We start from the raw sequence: 19,658 nt of genomic DNA on the forward strand, positions 1-19,658 counted from the left end.
CCAGGTCCAGGTATACTGAATTAGAACGTACATGTTAATTAGATCCCCCAGGGACTTGTAAAAGCATTTCATTTTGACAACTACTGCTTTAAAACACTATTTCCCAAAGTATCTTTTGAAGGATGTTCCCGAGAACAGAGAATCTACTGCCTGGATTCAAAACCACGCTCTTCTCTCTCTTCACAGGACATCTGTCCATTCAAAAAATATTAATTGAGTGACAACTATACCTTTTACTATGCTGGGTTTAGAGGATCTAGTGGTGAAGATGACAGAAGTGGTCCCTGCACTTGTGGACGTACACGCTAGCAAAGGCAACAGGATGCTGTGGGATGACCTACTTAGTAAGGTGCATGGGGAGGGTCTACTGCGGTCTAGGAGATGAACACAACGTTCCTGGGGAAAGGCTGCTATAGCAGGTCCCTGCTGATCTAGAGGTCGGAGGACCAAGAAGGAAGTGCAGCTGAACACAGCTCCAGCACCACACAGGGCAGGTGCAAAGGCTTGGAACGACGATAGAATTGCCTGCCCCATGCCTACCCCACACAAGGCACTGAGGGCTCTAAGTACTTTCCTTATATGTAGGTGTGGTTATTAACTCTGTTTCACAGATGAGGAAACTGAGGCACAGAGAGATTAAGTAATGCAGCCACTGTCACAGAGCTAAACTTGGGACTCAAAATCCTGGCCATCTGGCTCCAGCACCTCTGTGCTTAGCCATCATACTCTACCATGCTTGAGCTGGGAAGAATATGAGGCATTCAAGAAGCTGAAAAACAGGCTGTATGCCCAGAGTTCAAGTAGCACTTGTTCACGGATCGATGATCCTTTTCTATCTTCAGGGAGGAAATACATCACCATTCAGTGGCAGCTTCTTACAACGCAAATTTTTGGAAACGTCCCATAGTTACTGAGTCAGAATATCTAGTCATGGAGCTGAACATCTGCATTTTAATAATGCTTCCAGGTGATTCAGACTCAATAAAGTTTGAGAACCATAGATTTAGCGGTACCATTTCCTCCTATAATCTCCTCCCTAACACCACCTCCCCTAATTAACCCATAGTTATTTAAAAAAATATTGGTCCCAAAGTATAAACTAAACACGAGGGTAAACAGTATTGAAGCAGAAAGCTGGAAGAAATCTGAAAACGGAATCAATGCTCCTCCCGGTTGCTGGCTGCCAGGCTGGGAAAAGAATTATCTAGGCTTAAACAACTGGAGGTAAAAAGAGACCACAGAGGCTTAAAACTATTTTCATTACAATGCTAACCATGTAAATAACTAGTTGAATCCCTGGAAGTTGTAGTAAAATCTAAAATTGCTGGAAGAGCAATTCTTTCACATGCCCTATGATTCCTCCATCCTTAGGCAGCACTAGGAGAAGATGCTCATGCAGCAGAGAGAATTTTCTCGAATATAGAATGCATGCAATAGCAGTAGCTGAAGTAATCTCTGGCCACTGGGGCATATGGGCTCAACAGAACTAATATGCCTCCTTAAGTGTCAGGGGACCCTGACAGCTCTAACACCAATATCTGGCTGCCAGTAGGGTATTCTTTTTAATTCAGCCTTTTCCTTTCTTAAAACCATTTAACAGAAGAATTATGTTAATCTCTTATGAGGATGAAACTAAAAGAAATAGCTGAACTTCAATAAACCTCCATCATCATAGATTATTTTATCTTCTTGCATTTTCCCAATGTTTATCTTTAAGAGCTTGAATGTTTTGCAGGTACATTACTATTAAAATTTCAAAAGCCAACCTGCTAGATGTTACCTTTCAAATGGTTCAGAATAGAGATCACAGCTTTTCTGTCCTACTCTGTCTGGAAATGACATTCCCCTGGCTACTCTACAAACCCTGTTTACCCAGATCAATCACTTTGAATTTTCATGTAAGAAAATAAGTTTTGGAGTACCTCTGGAAGAGATTGCTATCTCCACCCCTCAAAAGATCAGATAAATATTCCACCGTATTTTCAAAGCTCTTCTGTATGCCACACATTTAGTTCTGATTCTATCCATAAGCAAAGTTTACTGGATGCTACTCGGTTAACACTGACAAAGGACAGTTGAAATGGCAGTTAGAAAACCTTATGCAGGTGCCTCATCACTGAAATACAAGATACCGATGATGATCATCTCCAAGAGCTGTCAAAACCCCCTTGCCAATCACTGAGAGGTGGTTTGAAGCGGCAGGCAGATCTGTGTCAATAGTGGCTATATTGTCATGCCACCGCCACGAAGATGTGGGAGTCAAAGAGCAACTGGGGGATCCTAGAGGCACAGGGCCGGAATTTTCCGAGGAAAAGTGTTAGTAATCTCAATCTTTGTGGCAGGTTGTCTCTTCGCAGAACTGCATGCTTCCCTCTCCCTTCTTGCAGGAGGCTAGTGCAGAGATACAGTGAGAGCCAGGCCGTGCTTGAGAGGACGTGACAGCCAAGACAAGGCCAGGGAGGTGTGGATGAGACCCATTTTACTCTGAGCACTAGGGTCAATATTCTTCCATCCTTCCTTTTCCTGGATGTGCCTTTTCTTGCTATGGCAGTGGTATGAGCCATAGGACCAAGGCTAGGGTGTCAGACTAGGGGAAACGGACCAAGTTATGAAGTTTAGGTCTTAGGCCAGAACGGAACTTTGGGACTAGGAGTTTTGGGATCTCCACATGGACTAGCTCCATCACGGGACTGAAATAAGTGTAGGGGAAAAGACCTGTTCTAAGAAAGGCAGTAATTTTACAAAGGTTCTCCTGTGTGTTTATTAGGACTTAGCTATTAAGTATCCTGGATCACAGCACTCCAAATACACCCAGATGTATAAAACATCACCATCAAGAGTAAAGAAATAGAAATCATATATTGCCAATGTCTGTACCTGTTCAACACTTTTTAATGTATTGGCCCCTATTCTTCTATAGGCTTATATAATTTATCAGTGATGTGCATATAGCGTTTAAGGCCCTACATTCTAATGAAGATGCCTGGAGTCAGGCTTAAGCACACAGGAGCCACAAAGGAACTGTGATGGTATTCATGCTTTATAAGGAACCACGTTTGCATGGCTGTTCAAAATGCCACAACAGGGTTAATAGAAGATGAGGACCCCTACAACGCACATCTGTAAAACAATGGCATGTAATATGTTTTCCCTGACAAATCTTAATGGATCTGGAAATCCAAGACTTCATTTACAAATGTTACAAACTTTGCTCCCAGGGTGACATGCAAATGGAAAAGCAGGGAGCCCCCGTACCACCATCTCTCGCTTATTTAGCAGTGGGAGAGGCATTCAGGAGATCAGGAAGGAAAGAAAACGCTAAGAAAATAGCATCCACCTACCTGGTTGGCACAGCCTCGGGCAGGGCGTCCACTCACTGAAGGCGGTCACAAGACAGTCTTTTTTGCACGGGAGCAGGCAAGGGCGTACTGTTTCCGGCCGAGTAGATTCCGGACATCTGCCAATGTGAAGAGACCAGGTCAATATTTCCTGGAGAAGGTAAGTGGTTTAGCCTAGAACCATAGGATTTCAGAACTGAAAACACTGAGACCCTGTTGTTCCTTTTATAGACGTGGGAAGAAAGACCCAGGAGAAGAAGCTACTTGCCCAAGGGCTCAGAGCCAGAGGCAGAGCACAAAACAGACTTCATCTCTCTTGATCCAGAGACCAAAATAGTTTTCACTAGACCAGGAAAGGAATAACAATCGCTGAAACCAATGAAAGACAAATCCTAAGTGAATTTCTCCCCATTGCATGAATTCAAATAACATTTGATTTTTTTCAGAGTGGACAAATCTGATATATTTTTTGAAAAGTGTTTTATCCAGGGTAATACATCAATTCAGTGATATTGTACAAGGCAACATATGGATATACTGGGAAACAAAAAACAGTGAAGACCACTGAAAATAATATACATATTTGATAATTAACATGATTTTAGAATACTGAAGTATTGGCAGGTGTCTTTTTAGAACATGTAAATTGATGAGTTAGAATAAGCAAGACATGAGAATAGTAAGTTTGTTTGCAAATAACAAACACACTAACAAGCATTGACAAGAGAAACATTTCAATTCTGCTATTTTGCTGATAACGTAATGTTCAGACTTGGGAGGAGAGTAGTCAGTGGATTCATAATCACTTGGAAGAACTAAAGTCTCAGAAAATGGCAAGCAAGTTTTTGTTTTTGTTTTTGTTTTTTTGCGGTATGCGGGCCTCTCGCTGCTGTGGCCTCTCCCGTTGTGGAGCACAGGCTCGCGACGCACAGGCTCAGCGGCCATGGCTCACGGGCCCAGCCGCTCCGCGGCACATGGGATCTTCCCGGATCGGGGCACGAACCCGCGTCCCCTACATCGGCAGGCGGACTCCCAACCACTGCGCCACCAGGGAAGCCCAAGTTTCTGTTTTTATTTGCATGCTTATCTGCTTATTTTTACGAGTGCAGGGGGCTAAAATCCACATTTATTATCTTATAAAACAGTGATATGCTAAGAGGAAAAACAGGAAAGCACTCTACAACTTATATTTGCATTTTAAAATTCTGTTTCCTATAAATTTCTTATAAAGTACAGAGATACAGTGTGTAAAAAGCCTGATAGCATGAACTTTGGTATTGGATAGTCAGTGGTGAGTGAAGTGCTTTTCCCGCATTCTTTCATTTATTCCTAAGGACCGCAGTGAAAGGCATTATAATCTTCATTTTCAGATGATAAACTGAGGTGCTGAAAGAATAAGTAATGGATCCAAAATCACATGGATTAAATAAATTAAATTATTAGTAATTTAATAAATAAAGTATTGATTACCAATAAATTATTAGTGGCATTATTATTAATCATCCTTAATACACATAAAAAATTGTCTATCAAATAGATCAATTCAATGAACCTAAAAATAGAAAGAAAAAAGGGTGTCTTTAGAGGAAATAGCATTATTTAAAAAAGATAATCTGGTAAGGAAAATTTATGTCATACTTTAGTAGAACTAGCAAAAAACACTAAACTCATTCCCAAGTCCTTTGTTCGTACCCTGAAAGCTCCTAAAATTAAATTGAACTGCTATTTATTCTATCTCCTCTCCAATTTCTCCTGGTATCTAGCTGGAAATGAAAGTACAACGTGAGGAATGTCATTTTCCTGTGTGCTCAGCGGGGCAGCAGGGCTTGGGGGTGCAGGGACCCAGCTAGGACACACTCACTCAGACATCCACAAATAGCTCAGAAATGCTTGCGGTGCTGGTTTGGTTTCAGGCTTTCTGGGAGGGTGGCTTTTTCTGCAGGGACTTTGTTCGCTTCAATTAGCAGTAGGTGTTAATCTCTTTTTTTTAAAATGTTTTAGATATACCTTTATTGAGGTAGAACTGATACAGAAAGAACTGCACCTATTTAATGTGCATAATTTGATGAATTTGGACATATGCAAACACCTGTGATACCATCTCCACAATCAAGGTAATAGACATATCCAACACCTCCCAAAGTGTTCTTGCGTCTCTTGGTTTTTGTTTTTATTTTTTTTTGTGTGTGTGGTGTTAATCTCTTTTGGGGAACTGATATTGCCTGCTTTTCAATTTATACTTTATTAACAGCACTCACAATAAATATTCACTGGGCACAATGTCAACTCTTCGTGACATGGTGCCCTGTCTCTGTGTTCTTCTTCTAGATCCACAAGTGAGAAACGGTACCATACCCTCAATGACAAAGGTCAAGCTCAGGTAACACTGCTTTTATAGAGACCACGAACTGAGGGCTTTCCTGAAATGTGATTCCTGGTCTGATAGGTGTCAAATATTCTCTTAGGAGTGAAACTGTCTTTTTGTTCATTTCTTTCCCAATAATGTTGACCTTTTCATTAGAGGTTCAACTTCTTCCTCCCTTCTATTTACATGCTGTCTACCTCTCCCAGGATCATCACATTTCTTTTTTTTTCTTTTTTTTTTTATGATTCAATTAAAATATATCTGCATACAACGTTTCAAAATTACATTTATTTTTTGTATATAGTCCTATCTATACTCTTGAGATAATGTACATACCAATAAAAGATAAATTAAAAAATGAGAATCAGAACTGTAGGGTTAAAATTGGTTTGAAAAGTCATTTACCCCAACCTCTCATCTGACTTTTCTTTTTTTTTGAATTTTATTTATTTTTTTATATAGCAGGTTCTTATTAGTCATCAATTCTATACACATCAGTATATACATGTCAATCCCAATCGCCCAGTTCATCACACCACCATCCCCACCCCCCTGCCGCTTTCCCTCCTTGGCGTCCATACGTTTGTTCTCTACATCTGTGTCTCAACTTCTGCCCTGCAAACCAGTTCACCTGTATCATTTTTCTAGGTTCCACATATATGAGTTAATATATGATATTTGTTTTTCTCTTTCTGACTTACTTCACTCTGTATGAGAGTCTCTAGATCCATCCACGTCTCAACAAATGACCCAATTTCGTTCCTTTTAATGGCTGAGTAATATTCCATTGTATATATGTATCACAACTTCTCTATCCATTCGTCGGTCAATGGGCATTTAGGTTGCTTCCATGACCTGGCTATTGTAAATAGTGCTGCAATGAACATTGGGGTGCATGTGTCTTTTTGAATTATGGTTTTCTTTGGGTATATGCCCAGTAGTGGGATTGCTGGATCATATGGTAATTCTATTTTTAGTTTTTTAAGGAACCTCCATACTGTTCTCCATAGTGGCTGTATCAATTTCCATTCCCACCAACAGTGCAAGAGGATTCCCTTTTCTCCACACCCTCTCCAGCATTGGTTGTTTGTAGATTTTCTGATGATGCCCATTCTAACTGGTGTGAAGTGATACCTCATTGTTGTTCCAGAGGTCTCTTAGGCTGTCTTCATTTCTTTTCATTCTTTTATCTTTATTCTGTTCCGCAGCAGTGAATTCCACCATTCTATCTTCCAGGTCACTTATCCGTTCTTCTGCCTCAGCTATTCTGCCATTGATTCCTTTTAGTGTAGTTTTCATTTCAGTTATTGTATTGTTCATCTCTGTTTGTTTGCTCTTTAATTCTTCTAGGTCTTTGTTAAACATTTCTTGCATCTTCTCGATCTTTGCCTCCATTGTTTTTCCGAGGTCCTGGATCATCTTCACCACCATTATTCTGAATTCTTTTTCTGGAAGTTTGCCTATCTCCATTTCATTTAGTTGTTTTTCTGGGGTTTTATCTTGTTCCTTCATCTGGTACATAGCCCTCTGCCTTTTCATCTTGTCTATCTTTCTGTGAATGTGGTTTTTGTTCCACAGGCTGCAGGATTGTAGTTCTTCTTGCTTCTGCTGTCTGCCCTCTGGTGGATGAGGCTATCTAAGAGGCTTGTGGAAGTTTCCTGATGGGAGGGACTGGTGGTGGGTAGAGCTGGCTGTTGCTCTGGTGGGCAGAGCTCAGTAAAACTTTAATTCTCTTGACTACTGATGGGTGGGGCTGGGCTCCCTCTCTGTTGGGTGTTTGGCCTGAGGCGACACAACACTGGAGCCTACCCGGGCTCTTTGGTGTGGCTAATGGCAGACTCTGGGAGGGCTCACGCCAAGGAGTACTTCCCAGAACTTCTGCTGCCAGTGTCCTTGTCCTCACGGTGAGACAGAGCCACCCCCCGCCTCTGCAGGAGACCCTCCAACACTAGCAGGTAGGTCTGGTTCAGTCTCCTATGGGGTCACTGCTCCTTCCCCTATGTCCCGATGTGCACACTACTTTGTGTGTGCCCTCCAAGAGTGGAGTCTCTGTTTCCCCCAGTCCTGTCGAAGTCCTGCAATCAAATCCCACTAGGCTTCAAAGTCTGATTCTCTAGAAATTCCTCCTCCTGTTGCCGGACTCCCAGGTTGGGAAGCCTGACATGGGGCTCAGAACCTTCACTCCAGTGGGTGGATTTCTGTGGTAAAATTGTTCTCCAGTCTGTGAGTCACCCACCCAGCAGTTATGGGATTTGATTTTACTGTGATTGCACCCCTCCTACCGTCTCACTGTGGCTTCTCCTTTGTCTTTGGATGTGGGGTATCTTTTTTGGTGAGTTCCAGTGTCTTCCTGTTGATGACTGTCCAGCAGCTAGTTGTGATTCTGGTGTTCTAACAAGAGGAAGTGAGAGCTTCCTTCTACTCTGCCATCTTGGTTCGGATCATCACATTTCTAATTTTCCTAAATTTACTCTTAATCTCCAAAAATACTCTCCTTGACTATTAGCAACTTATGTGTCCTCCACTTCTAAACACTATAATGTTTATTTTCTGTATTGTTTATTGTCACTGATTAAGAAAAAAAAAACCTTTTGATATCTTCTGCGTTGCTGGTTTTCTGTGTGTGTGTGTTTGTGCATGTCTGCATGCACATGGGCATGCGTTATACATACACTAATTTTGAATGCCTTGATGGTAGAATTCCATCTCATACCATATCTTAATAATACCAGATCTTAATGCTGTGTAAGTATTTAGTAACAGTAAGTGAATTATTGACAAGTATTCTATGCTGTGGAGGCTGAAGACAGATCTCTGGGAATATTAGGCAAATTTATCCAGCCATTTTCAAAACAAAATTGAAGCCTTGAAAAGCAGGGTAACATACGGATTCATGTTTTAGTGAGTAAACACAGTATGGCTTCTTGCCTTTTGTCATAATTTATACTTCCTGCTCTCGTGCAACACTCTGATTCTAGATTGGCAATACTCTTGTTAAAAGGGTGAATACACTTCATTTCAACACATATATTTTCCTGGACTTGCAGTGGAGTATTTCATAATGACTGCCTCTTGGTCACGCTGTAGGTTTTAGTTCCTGTGCTGAAATGCATCAAACTGAGCTACAAAGATCTGCCATTTCTCAGTTATGTGTCCATAATCATGAGGCAGACACTGTGTTCCATCTCTGGGAGCAGTCCTCCAACCCAGGGACTGAGGGACCATCTCAACCTGCCAACTTTTTCAACATTAAATGTGTAAACGGAGCTCGCCATTACTATATCTCACCAAATGCCCAGCGTTTTCCCATGAAAGGCAGAAAGTGTTTTACATGACCTTTGGATGGCTTTGAGTTGTGTGATTTAAATCTTTATTATTATTTTTTGCACACTACAACTGAAAAAATATACATTGGGTAGTGAAACAAAACCAACAAAATCCCCCAAATGTCCCAACAAGCTCTCACTTCTGTTTGAGTTGTGTCCTAGCTAGTCCTCATTTTCTGATATGATCAGTTCTATTACTCATGCTATGGTAACATTCTCACCTATACAATTACGTGGAAAGCAGAACACCAACCCTGGGAAGCAAGACCTTGCAAGGAATTCTGCGCATCCCTGTGCAGTGGGTTTAGAGATAAAACATACCACGACAGCCCATCCAATCCATGGAGACATACTTCTTTTTTCTACTGTGAAGGCCGCTCTTTCTTTAGGATATTTTCTTTTTCTTTCCTCTTTCTATTGCCATTACCCTCACCCCAAGGATTTCACAAATGGAGGGAAATTTTTTCCACTGCAATAGCTTTCACATAAAAAAGAGCAAGAGCATATTATTCTGAAAGGGCAAGGCAAAGGAGACTTTCTCTTGCTGATTATCTCACTATTTCACTATGTGCTTCACTGGACACTAGGTATTATTTTCTTAGCTCAATTAATCTCATTGACCTCAAGAATTTTAATTAACTTTACTTAAGTCAATGCAGGCTCCTCTTGTTTAGCAGGATCCTTTGGAGACATACAGGAAGAATTAAAACTAGGTTGTTAAGTCTCCAGCCTCACTAAAAGTGCAAAAAGTAATCAGCAATGTCTTTCTGTGTGTGTGTGTGTGTGTGTGTGTGTGTTAGGGAAAACATCTGTGCAATTCATTTTTCTATGTTGGAAAACCGAGTAAAACTGGAGGTTATTCACTGTAATAATATTTTAGTCTTACTTATGTAGATTATCAAATAAAAGCATATGCATTTGTGAATTATGCTTTAAACTATCAACTTTTGGCCCTGTGGTTTTTCTGGTCACAAAATATCATTAAGTTAACATCTGTATAAGCTGATGGGCTCAGAGACTTTAATAAAAAATTGTCATTCAATATAATCATGGTGCTAGACGAGGAGGTACAGGGCTATTTGAACACATAACCCATCCCCTCATGTCCAAATAGCCTTTAAAGTGTGATGATAATGTATTTGGTAGTTGTCAGTCTCAATTCTAATGCTTCTTTACTAAGAAAAAAAACAAATTACATTCATATCAAGTGGAATTTTCCTGTTGTGGTTCAGAGGTAAAAGTTTTGTGGAAGGGAGAAGATCAGACTTCGGGAATGCTAAATTTTCTCATCACTCTAAAGAATAATAATTTGCTGCATTTCACATAGCATTTATTCCTATACCTAAGCTATATTTATTTCTATTTGTATATTCAAGCTAATATTTCATGCATCTTTTTTTAAGCAGTTGAAAATTTACATCATAAAAATGAACATTATCAGGGCTGCAGTACTTTTCAAGATAAAAGGAGTTCTCTTGCCTGCATAGTATCTTTGTAAGCCTTTTAGGATTGTACCATAACCCCATGAATTAGATTATCACCTGATCCAAGTGATACGCAAACATTATTGTCCATGTTTGGCTATATCGGCCCATTGACCCAATCGGTCCACATGGTATTGTGGATACCAGGTAAGTTGAAACACACAAGTGATATAAATTGATGCTCCAAAAATATCACAAGCAATTTAGAGTTGGATGCTAAAGCAGAAATAACGTTTATGAGTTAATAAGAGCAGAAGGTCATACGTATGATCTGTTCATTACTCTTCAAGGCAGTCCCCTTTGGCAAACTTTATCATGGTAGATAAAATATTTTTTCTTAAAGCAAAGGATAAACGTCAGCTTCTCAAACTTCTGCAATTCATATCCATTCCCCGTCAACCCCTTTTACTTTCCTACACACAGGTCTAATTAATTCATGACTTCTAAAAACGTTTATGGACAATAGCTACATGCCAGATACTGTTCTAAAATCTGCAGTGGCAACAATGAAGACTATCCAGCCCCAGCCCTCTGGAAGCCACATTTAGGAGGAAAAAAGAGGAAGTCTTACTGACCGTGCTTCACTTCAAGTCATAGTCATCTTCCCTTGCATTTTCATAGCCACCTGTTCATCAAATGCTCCGAAACCAACAGTATCTAGCCAGTCTGCCCTATCTTTGCCGTTAGCAGTTCATTTCCTTAACTGAGCTTCTATGACTTTCCTTACACACAGCTAAAGCGGCTTCCATAGCAGTGTGGATAAGGCCCAGGGCCCGTCATCATGGGGCCCCCAAGATGAAATTAATCAGGTGTCTGAGTTGCCCATGACAGCAACACAAATTGGACTGAATTAGGCAGAAGAGCAAATGTAGTTGCCTATGTTGCCAGGAAAGGCAGGAGTGTACTTAGGGGGGCTGGGACCAGGGCTTGAGGCTGCCAGCATTTGTTCTGCTTCAGTTTCTGCCTCTTTCTGAGCATCAGCTTTACTCTCTCCTCCTGCTTTTTCCACCAGGCATGACCGTGGCTATGGCAACCCTCCATCCATATACTTAGAACATCATGAATAGAAAGAAGAGAGGGTTTCATTTTCCCAACTTAAAGATTCCTGGGAAACAGCTCTAAGTTGCCTAGCTTGTGACACTAGACCAAAGCTTGCACCAGCCCATCCTGTTGACCCACCACTACTGTGGCCGGAGTAGGGGTCTTTCATCACTTGAAGGGAACTAGTTCAAACATGGCCACTTGGAAATCTCTATGGACAGGCCAGTTACCCAGTCTCTGTATATGACTTAGGTGCCTTACATTTTCTTTTCCATGAGCCTTCCTGCAGGGACTTGAGGAAGAGTTATGTCTTCTCATTTGGTCTATGTGGGAGAAGAAACTCCCACAGCTGAGTTCTCCAGTCAATTACTCTTCTTCCTCTATCTCTTGCAATTGTTCCTGACCCCTTTTGATATCTATATCCTAGTCCTCATGTCCAAATTCTCCTACAGTTTTTTAAAAATTTACATCTCCATGTGCAGAGTATAGCAGGTATGAGATTGTAAACCTACTTGAGGGCATGCATTAGTCTATTCAAAATACCTATATGGATTTATCGCTCACTGCAGACAAGGTCCATGAGATCTAAAGAACAGTATAACACGGCCCCATAGTTTCAAAGTGCATGACCTACCTTCTTGTGGACCTAGTCTTTATGTCATTGAAAAAGAGCCCAAAATATTGATATCAGCTCTAGAAAGTTTGATGACTCAAGCAGATTCAATATTTGTGGGCATTATATTTACTGTTCTCCATTAATTAATGCATACATAACAAAAAAGTGTCTACCTTTGGTGGAGGCGCATTTTTTAGTCTTTAAGAGTCAAAAATACACAACAAAAATCTCTTACTCTAGCACAGACTGAGACATATTCAGGCATGAAAAATGTTTCTGACTAAAAATACTCAACTATGCAATAGTCCTATGCACTTTCGATTAATTATTGATAATACCTTTTTGTCATCACTTGTCCCACGTGACTCTTGACACAGAAGACCCTCCGCATCTGAATGCCCACACCACATGTAGCTTCTCCATTCCAGCCAATGGTTGCATTAAGGGCCGTTACCAATGTGTCTTCAGAACAGGGGCCCCAAGCTGATGTCTCCCAGTAGAGTTGCATACAGGAATGGTCATTGCACGAACGATATTCTTGGAGGGCCTGACTAGGGGGGCATGGTTTTCCACCTGCAAAAATCAAAATAAAAAATAATACAGAGTTGTTGCTGTTATTACCATGTTGCTGTTGCTGTTGTTACTGCCATTCTTATTTTTTGTTGTTTTTACTGTTTTAATGGTCTAGAGAGACAGCATTTTGATACAATCTTCCAAAGGCCTGGGCCACCGCACCCCATTTCTGATGCTATGGTCATGGTTCTTTTATTCTGAGGACAGTACATTGCACCCTTCTCTCCTCAATAACAGGCAACGGTATGCCAATTAGATTTTAAAAATCAATTGATTCTACTGCTCACCTCCGCGTCATGTATCTCTGAGATAAACTCCAAAGAACTCTGCTTTTATTTTAATATGATTATGCCTACATAAATTAGTCAGTTAGATATAATAGCCCATGACCTTGAAGTGATATAAGATCAAACACAAATACTCACACACACACATTACCTACATATGGTCTCTCTTTCCTAAGACAGTATTATGTTTCTCAGAGAACCACTTTAAGACATCCATCCTCCCTCAAGCAGTGCATTTTACTGCAGTTTGAGAAATCCAGAAATCTCTCTTAAAGTTTGGCAGGAGAGAGCCCATCCTTAAACTCTGAAATAATATCTGACAATGTGTTATACACTGGCAGGGAGACCAGACAAATGTGCAGCCTTATACTCTTGGGTGAGTCAGACAATCAGATTTCATTACTATCTTTTCTTTCACAATTTTATATCCATGTCAAAACTGGTATTTATCTAAAGTATTGATTTTTTCCCTACTCTCCCACACTACAATGTTTTATTCAGTGGGCCAAATGCTCGGGAAGACTTGTGACCTTAGTTTTGTTATTCTTGTTATTTTTTTCCCCATTATATTGACTTTTTTCTCCTTCCAGAAATATAACAGACAAGAGGGGGAGGCCACTGCACTTTAAGAATATGAAAATGTTCATTCCTCTTGACCCTGGCCCCATTTCTTAGGACCACAGACAGAATCTTGTCTAAAAAGGAGTCCCTCAAAGCCAGTGGCCATATTGCTCTGCTGTCCCAGCTGAGCTGTCGGCAGATGAAGCCAAGGGAGGGCCTGAAAGAAATGAAATGACGTATGTGTCTGGGGACAGGGACCATTGCTTTAAATGACAGGAACAGCTGCTCCTCTAATTTGTTCTGAAGTCACCCGTTTATATCCCCATAGCACATTTTAGCTTCTTGAAAGCCGTTTTCACAGCCTTCATCTTTTTCCCTCTCACCACATGCCAGCCTGACAGAGCAGGAAATGAGGACATACAGATCAGGTAGTCTGCCAATGTTAGTGGCAGCTCCCAGTCCAGAAGCCATGTCTCTTGATTCCTAATTTAGAACTCGTTTTACCAGACATATTCCAATTATGTTCCCAACTGCATGAGCAATCTGAAGCTGGATGCATATCAACCAAGCCTTGTTTCCTTCTCTAAAAAGGTATAATGAAAACTGACATCCACCTGATTGCCACGGCCTGTACATAGTATGGGCTAAAACAAGTCATATACGCATGGGAAGCCAGCACAGATAAACTAGAGGATTAGAGAGAAAAGGCATGCATGGCAAGCACACTGTTCATCTGGATTTAGGGAACAGAAACCTTTCCTATTACTCACCTTCTCCAGCCAACGCCAGGATAGTCCTTGACCTGGTCTGTTTCCCATCGGCGTTTTTATTTGAACAAGACTGGGAGCAAGATGACCACTCTGTCCACTCGCTTACCACACAATCCATCCGGCAGGGAATTTCACACACCATCTCTTCAGGAGGAGGAGATGCTGGGCAGAGAGTCCCTGATACATCTTCTCCTGTAGTCAACCAGAGCAAGACAGATGTCGATTAATGGAAAATCGAGGCAAATCCCAGGAACATTTAGGTTCCTCTATTACTTCAGTTTAGCTTAGAAGACTTCACCTGGTGTCTCTAAACCAATAACGTGCAAAAAACTGATTTTTTTTTCAGCCGTTCATAATATTTATTTCAAGAAAAACTGTCAGGAGGTAATTTGGCATTAGAAAGGTAGATACAGCATCAAAACTGCCATTTGTCATCCTTCCCAGGGATGAGTGGGCTTCCTTCAGGAACAATTTAGCCATGGATGGCTGGAGACAGACAGGATTGACATGCTATGGACACCACGTGTAACAGGTGCATGTATTTCTGCAAAATGGGAGTCAGAGGAGTCTTTTGGCCTGAAAACCACAATTTATGTTGAGCAATCTATTCAGCAGCCCCCCCTCAAATTATCAGTCTAATTTTTTATTGGGTGCTTTCACCTCCAAATATGTAACCTTAAGCGAGATTATCACACAGTGATACTTTTATTCTGTTTTTTCTGTTGAGTGGTAAATGTACACAATAGAAATGAATCTGTGGCTAAAATTATATAATGTGTTGAGATAAAAGTTGAAAGCAAGTCCAAAATTTTCCCTAATCTATTCCCTCTTTGAATGATGTGATGATTTAGTCCAACCAAAATACATACACACACACACACACACACACACACACACACACACACACACGTGTATATGATAAAGGGGGATGGAGTTTTACAATTATCAATGACAGACAAGACTAAGGGGATCATTTCTAAGTTGCTTTTCCATATCTCAAATGATTACAATGAATTTTTTCTAAGCTCTCTTTTAGGTTACTTATTCACCATTTTTAGAATTCAAATATTCTTCTTTATAGATAACAATTCAACTCTTACTATGCCCCCCCCATTCACAGTCACCTCATAAATACAGAAGACATGAAGAATAGTAAAACCATGTATGGTTTGAAGCAACACATGGAATGTGGAATGGCAACTCTAGGAGACAGGTAGTTTTGTCTTTGTGACTTATGCCCATGGAATTCTCCTGTCAATCTGTCTGACACAAAAAATAACTAATTTTTATGCAGTATCTCCCTTGTGCCAGGCACTGTCCTTATAAGATGCTCTTACAGACAGGGTTAACCCATCTTCTTTTATAGATGAGAAGTCAGTGGCTCTGGAAGGAAAACTCGCTCAGGGTCACACAGGCCTGAGCTGGGAAGCAAATGAAAACTTTCTGACTCCAAAAATTCTGGTTTCCCCATTAGACATATTGTATCTAATTCCAAGAGATGGATATTCCTTTTCAGAGGAAGTAAATAAAACAAGCTGACAGTAAGCAAGACTGCCTGGAGGAGAAGCTAGTGCCCTCCTAAGATCTGCATTCATATTTGTAAATGAGGCCAGGCTCATTGCCCTTGAGGTACAAATAAAATTTTTCAAGCATATTATGAGAAGTAATGGAGATTCTAGTAGACAATCGAGCTGAAAGACCAGTTCCAATCACTCTCTTTTCAGTCTCAATCTATTTTCAGGTTGAGTCCACACTGTATAGTACATGCAAACATGCACACGGACGTGCATGGATGCGCGCGTGCGTGCGTGCACACGCACACACACACACACACACACAATACAGCAGCTTAGGGGGAGTGCCTTCCCAAGTACAGAAGTAGGCAGGTCAAACTAAACATACAAACTACATCTAATCAAAATTCAATTTCCACATCTGTGAATATTATGAGGATAATTTTTTATAGAAAAACACTTTAAAGCAGTGTCTTGCAAAGAACATTTTGATGAATAAGAGATATTTGAAGAGCTCTTTAAACAGTGGGGGGGAAAGCTGAGACGTCCTAGATTAAAATAGTAAAATTGGTCTCACCACTGGAGAGTAGTGTGTGTTGAAAATGCCAACTGCCATGTAAACTTCCTTCGATGGAAATGGTATGTAGTATTTTTCAGTCTTATTTGACTAAAGGCCATCCTTTTTTAGGCAGCACCTCTCCCAGGAATGGTATTTTTACTAACATGTTTTGAGAAAACCCTGCCTTCAAGAGTTACAAAATTATCAACTACTATTTGATGAGCATATACCATGTCCAAGGCATATAATGGGATAAATATATAAGTGAAGATACTACAATTTATCCCCCTAGAACTCATGATTAATAACAGAGATGAGCTATAAATACATAAAGAGAAAACCTAGTCCAAAAGTAAATGTCAAGTTGCAAATGTGTGTTTTAAATAAAGAAGTGCTGTAGTGATTTAGGGAAGAGAAGGACCTCTGGGGAACTAGTCTGAGAACAGAAGGCTTTCAACAAGGAGAAAGAGACAGGGTGAGAATTGGTGGAAATCAGGGAGGGCAGGCCAGTCAATGCAACTGTCAACAAAGGTATAATGATGGGAAAATACAAGGTATGTGGAAGACAGTTAATCCTGAAGCTGCCTGAGGAGAAGAGGAAGCCCATGTTGGAAGAGTTGTTTGACATCAAATTCTGAATAACTTAGACTGACACACCAATTTTGTTCTATTTCCGCCTTCCTGCAATTCCCAAATGCTCAGGTTTCCCGTGACCTAAATTTAACTTCCTCCCCAGTCATCCATCATTCAGCACCCTTAGTATTCACTTCTGGTGCTGGGATGCTTTTTAAGACCTAAGCTTTCCCATAAACCGATATATCCATTTCCACAGTGCAGTGAAATGTCAATATTCCCACCAACACTTTGATAGCTTGTCGATATGGACTAATTTGGAAATGTGAGCAATCAGGTAAGTCATTCTTTAGCGAAGCCAAGCTAATAGTCACGGGCAGGCTCTTCAATTCTTGTGTGAGCTATTTTATAAGAAATCTTGCCAAAGAAAAGCTGCACGATGGGATCCTAGTCACAGGTGGCCTAGCCAGACACAGTTAAGTATCTGAAGGTGAAGCCCAGCACCACTTATCCTCTGGAGCATATCACTTAACTTCTTTGAATCTCAGTTATCTCATCTGCAATAATGAAATAATAACACTTACTTTTCAAAGACAGTGTAAGGATTAGAAATCACTTATACAGCAAACACAGCAGGGTGTCCAACAACAGAGGGAGGACTCAATATAGAGGAACCTTTAAAACCTTTTAAAAAATGTTGTTTGGGGCTTTCCTGGTGGCGCAGTGGTTAAGAATCCACCTGCCAATGCAGGGGACACGGGTTCAGGCCCTGGTCCGGGAAGATCCCACATGCCACGGAGCAACTAAGCCCGTGAGCCACAACTACTGAGCCTGTGCTCTAGAGCCTGCAAGCCACAACTACTGAGCCTGCGTGCTGCAACTACTGAAGGCTGCGTGCCTAGAGCCCATGCTCCACAACAAGAGAAGCCACTGCAATGAGAAGCCTGTGCACCACAACGAAGAGCAGCCCCACTCACCGCAACTAGAGAAAGCCCACGTGCAGCAATGAAGGCCCAACACAGAGAAAGAAAAGAAGGAAGGAAGGAAGGAAGGAAGGAAGGAAAGAAAGAAAGAAAAAAAAATGTTGTTTGCAAAGATGTACACCGCCAAAACCCAATGGCATTCTTGATCTAAAAAATCTAGATACTTATGCCATAACCATGGAAAGCACTTGCTTTACTGTGCATATGTGGGTACAAATAACCACCAACAACTTCACAGACGAGTTCACATGATATATAAAGACTGCTTATAATTATCCAGATCACTTTATTTACCTGTGGCTCATCTAAACCATTTAAGAGCCAAAAATAAAGCACTTGAGCCTGAATAACCTCATCTGCCCATCTACACTGGTAATAATGATCTTCCTATTGCACAGAGAGAACTCATTTCAAAAGAAGAGCATTTATACTTTCTTGTTTTCATTTTCATGGATGGATCAATGAGACCAACTGAAATCTCAGGCAAGTGTGGAAAATAAAGCAGCATGTGGGACAGAAACTTAGTCATTAAAAGTGATTTTCACAAGCTCTTAAAATCTAATATTACAAAAAATTGAGTATATTTAAGAGGGAAATTGAATTCATTTTTCAAGAAGACTCTAAAATTACTCCAGTTCTCGTCACACTCCCTGGGATCAATAATGACAAACTCCACATTCTCTCCTCATAGAGTAGACTTGTTTAAACCAGTTGTGATTCTGAAAATATGGGATATGGTGCCGCTCCAACCTTGTCACTCACGATTTTTTAATAATTTAATATGGTGAAATCCACATTACATAAAATTAAACATTTTATTTATTATTATTATTATTTTTTTGGCCGTGAGGCATACGGGATCTTAGTTCCCCGACCAGATATCGAACCCGTGCCCCCTGCAGTGGAAGTGCGGAGTCCTAACCACTGGACCGTCAGGGAAGTCCAAAGTTAACCATTTTAGAGTAAACACTTCAGCGACATTTAGTAAATCACGATGTTTTGGCAACTACCACCTCTATCTAGTTTCAAAACGTTTCATTACTCCAAAGTAAAACCCTTTACCCATTAAGCAGTTTCTCCCCATTACTTCCTCCCTCAGACCCTGGCAGCCACCAATTACTGTTCTATCTCTACAGATTTATCTATTCTGAATAGTTTATGTCAGTGGAATCATATAAGTTGTGATTTTTTGCATCTGGGTTCTTTTACTTCGCATAATATTCTGGAAGCTCATGCAGGTTGCAGTATATATCACTACTTTGTTCCATTTTATGATGGAATAATGTTCCGTTGTATATATATACCAAGATTTGTTTATCCATTCATCCAAGCTCATACTTGTTTGAGTCTCTGAGTTCAATTATTTTCAGTATATACCTAGGGATGGAATTCCAGGGTCACATTCGTCACTCAGTTTTGTTTGTCTGTGATTCTGGAGACCTTGGCATAGACGACCAGACTGGGGCCTGGCCCTAGTGCATACTACTGTTCTCATGCTTGGCAATTCCTGGCTAAAGACAACAGTTCTTAGATGAGAGAAAGAAAGATTCTTTTCTTTTTTTTTAAAGTACAGTTTATTTACAATGTTGTGGAAGTTTCAGGTACAGCAAAGTGATTCAATTATATATATATATATATATATATATATATATATATATATATATATAT

The 19,658-nt window shown here is 40.5% G+C and overlaps 1 protein-coding gene across 1 annotated transcript in view; it reads right to left on the reverse strand.

Moving 5' to 3' along the window:
* Positions 1-19,658, reverse strand: part of THSD7B (thrombospondin type 1 domain containing 7B) — a 765,597-nt gene that overhangs the window by 397,963 nt on the left and 347,976 nt on the right. The window contains exons 7-9 of the mRNA XM_027132057.1: positions 14,362-14,553; positions 12,509-12,743; positions 3,342-3,457 (exon numbers count right to left, since the gene is read on the reverse strand). Of these exons, the coding sequence (XP_026987858.1) occupies positions 3,342-3,457; positions 12,509-12,743; positions 14,362-14,553 (543 nt within the window). The remainder of the gene's footprint in view (positions 1-3,341; positions 3,458-12,508; positions 12,744-14,361; positions 14,554-19,658) is intronic.

Source organism: Aethalodelphis obliquidens, unplaced genomic scaffold, assembly GCF_003676395.1.
Source record: "Aethalodelphis obliquidens isolate GAN/ISIS:26980383/991018 unplaced genomic scaffold, ASM367639v1 scaffold2, whole genome shotgun sequence".
Lineage (NCBI taxonomy): Eukaryota > Metazoa > Chordata > Mammalia > Artiodactyla > Delphinidae > Aethalodelphis > Aethalodelphis obliquidens.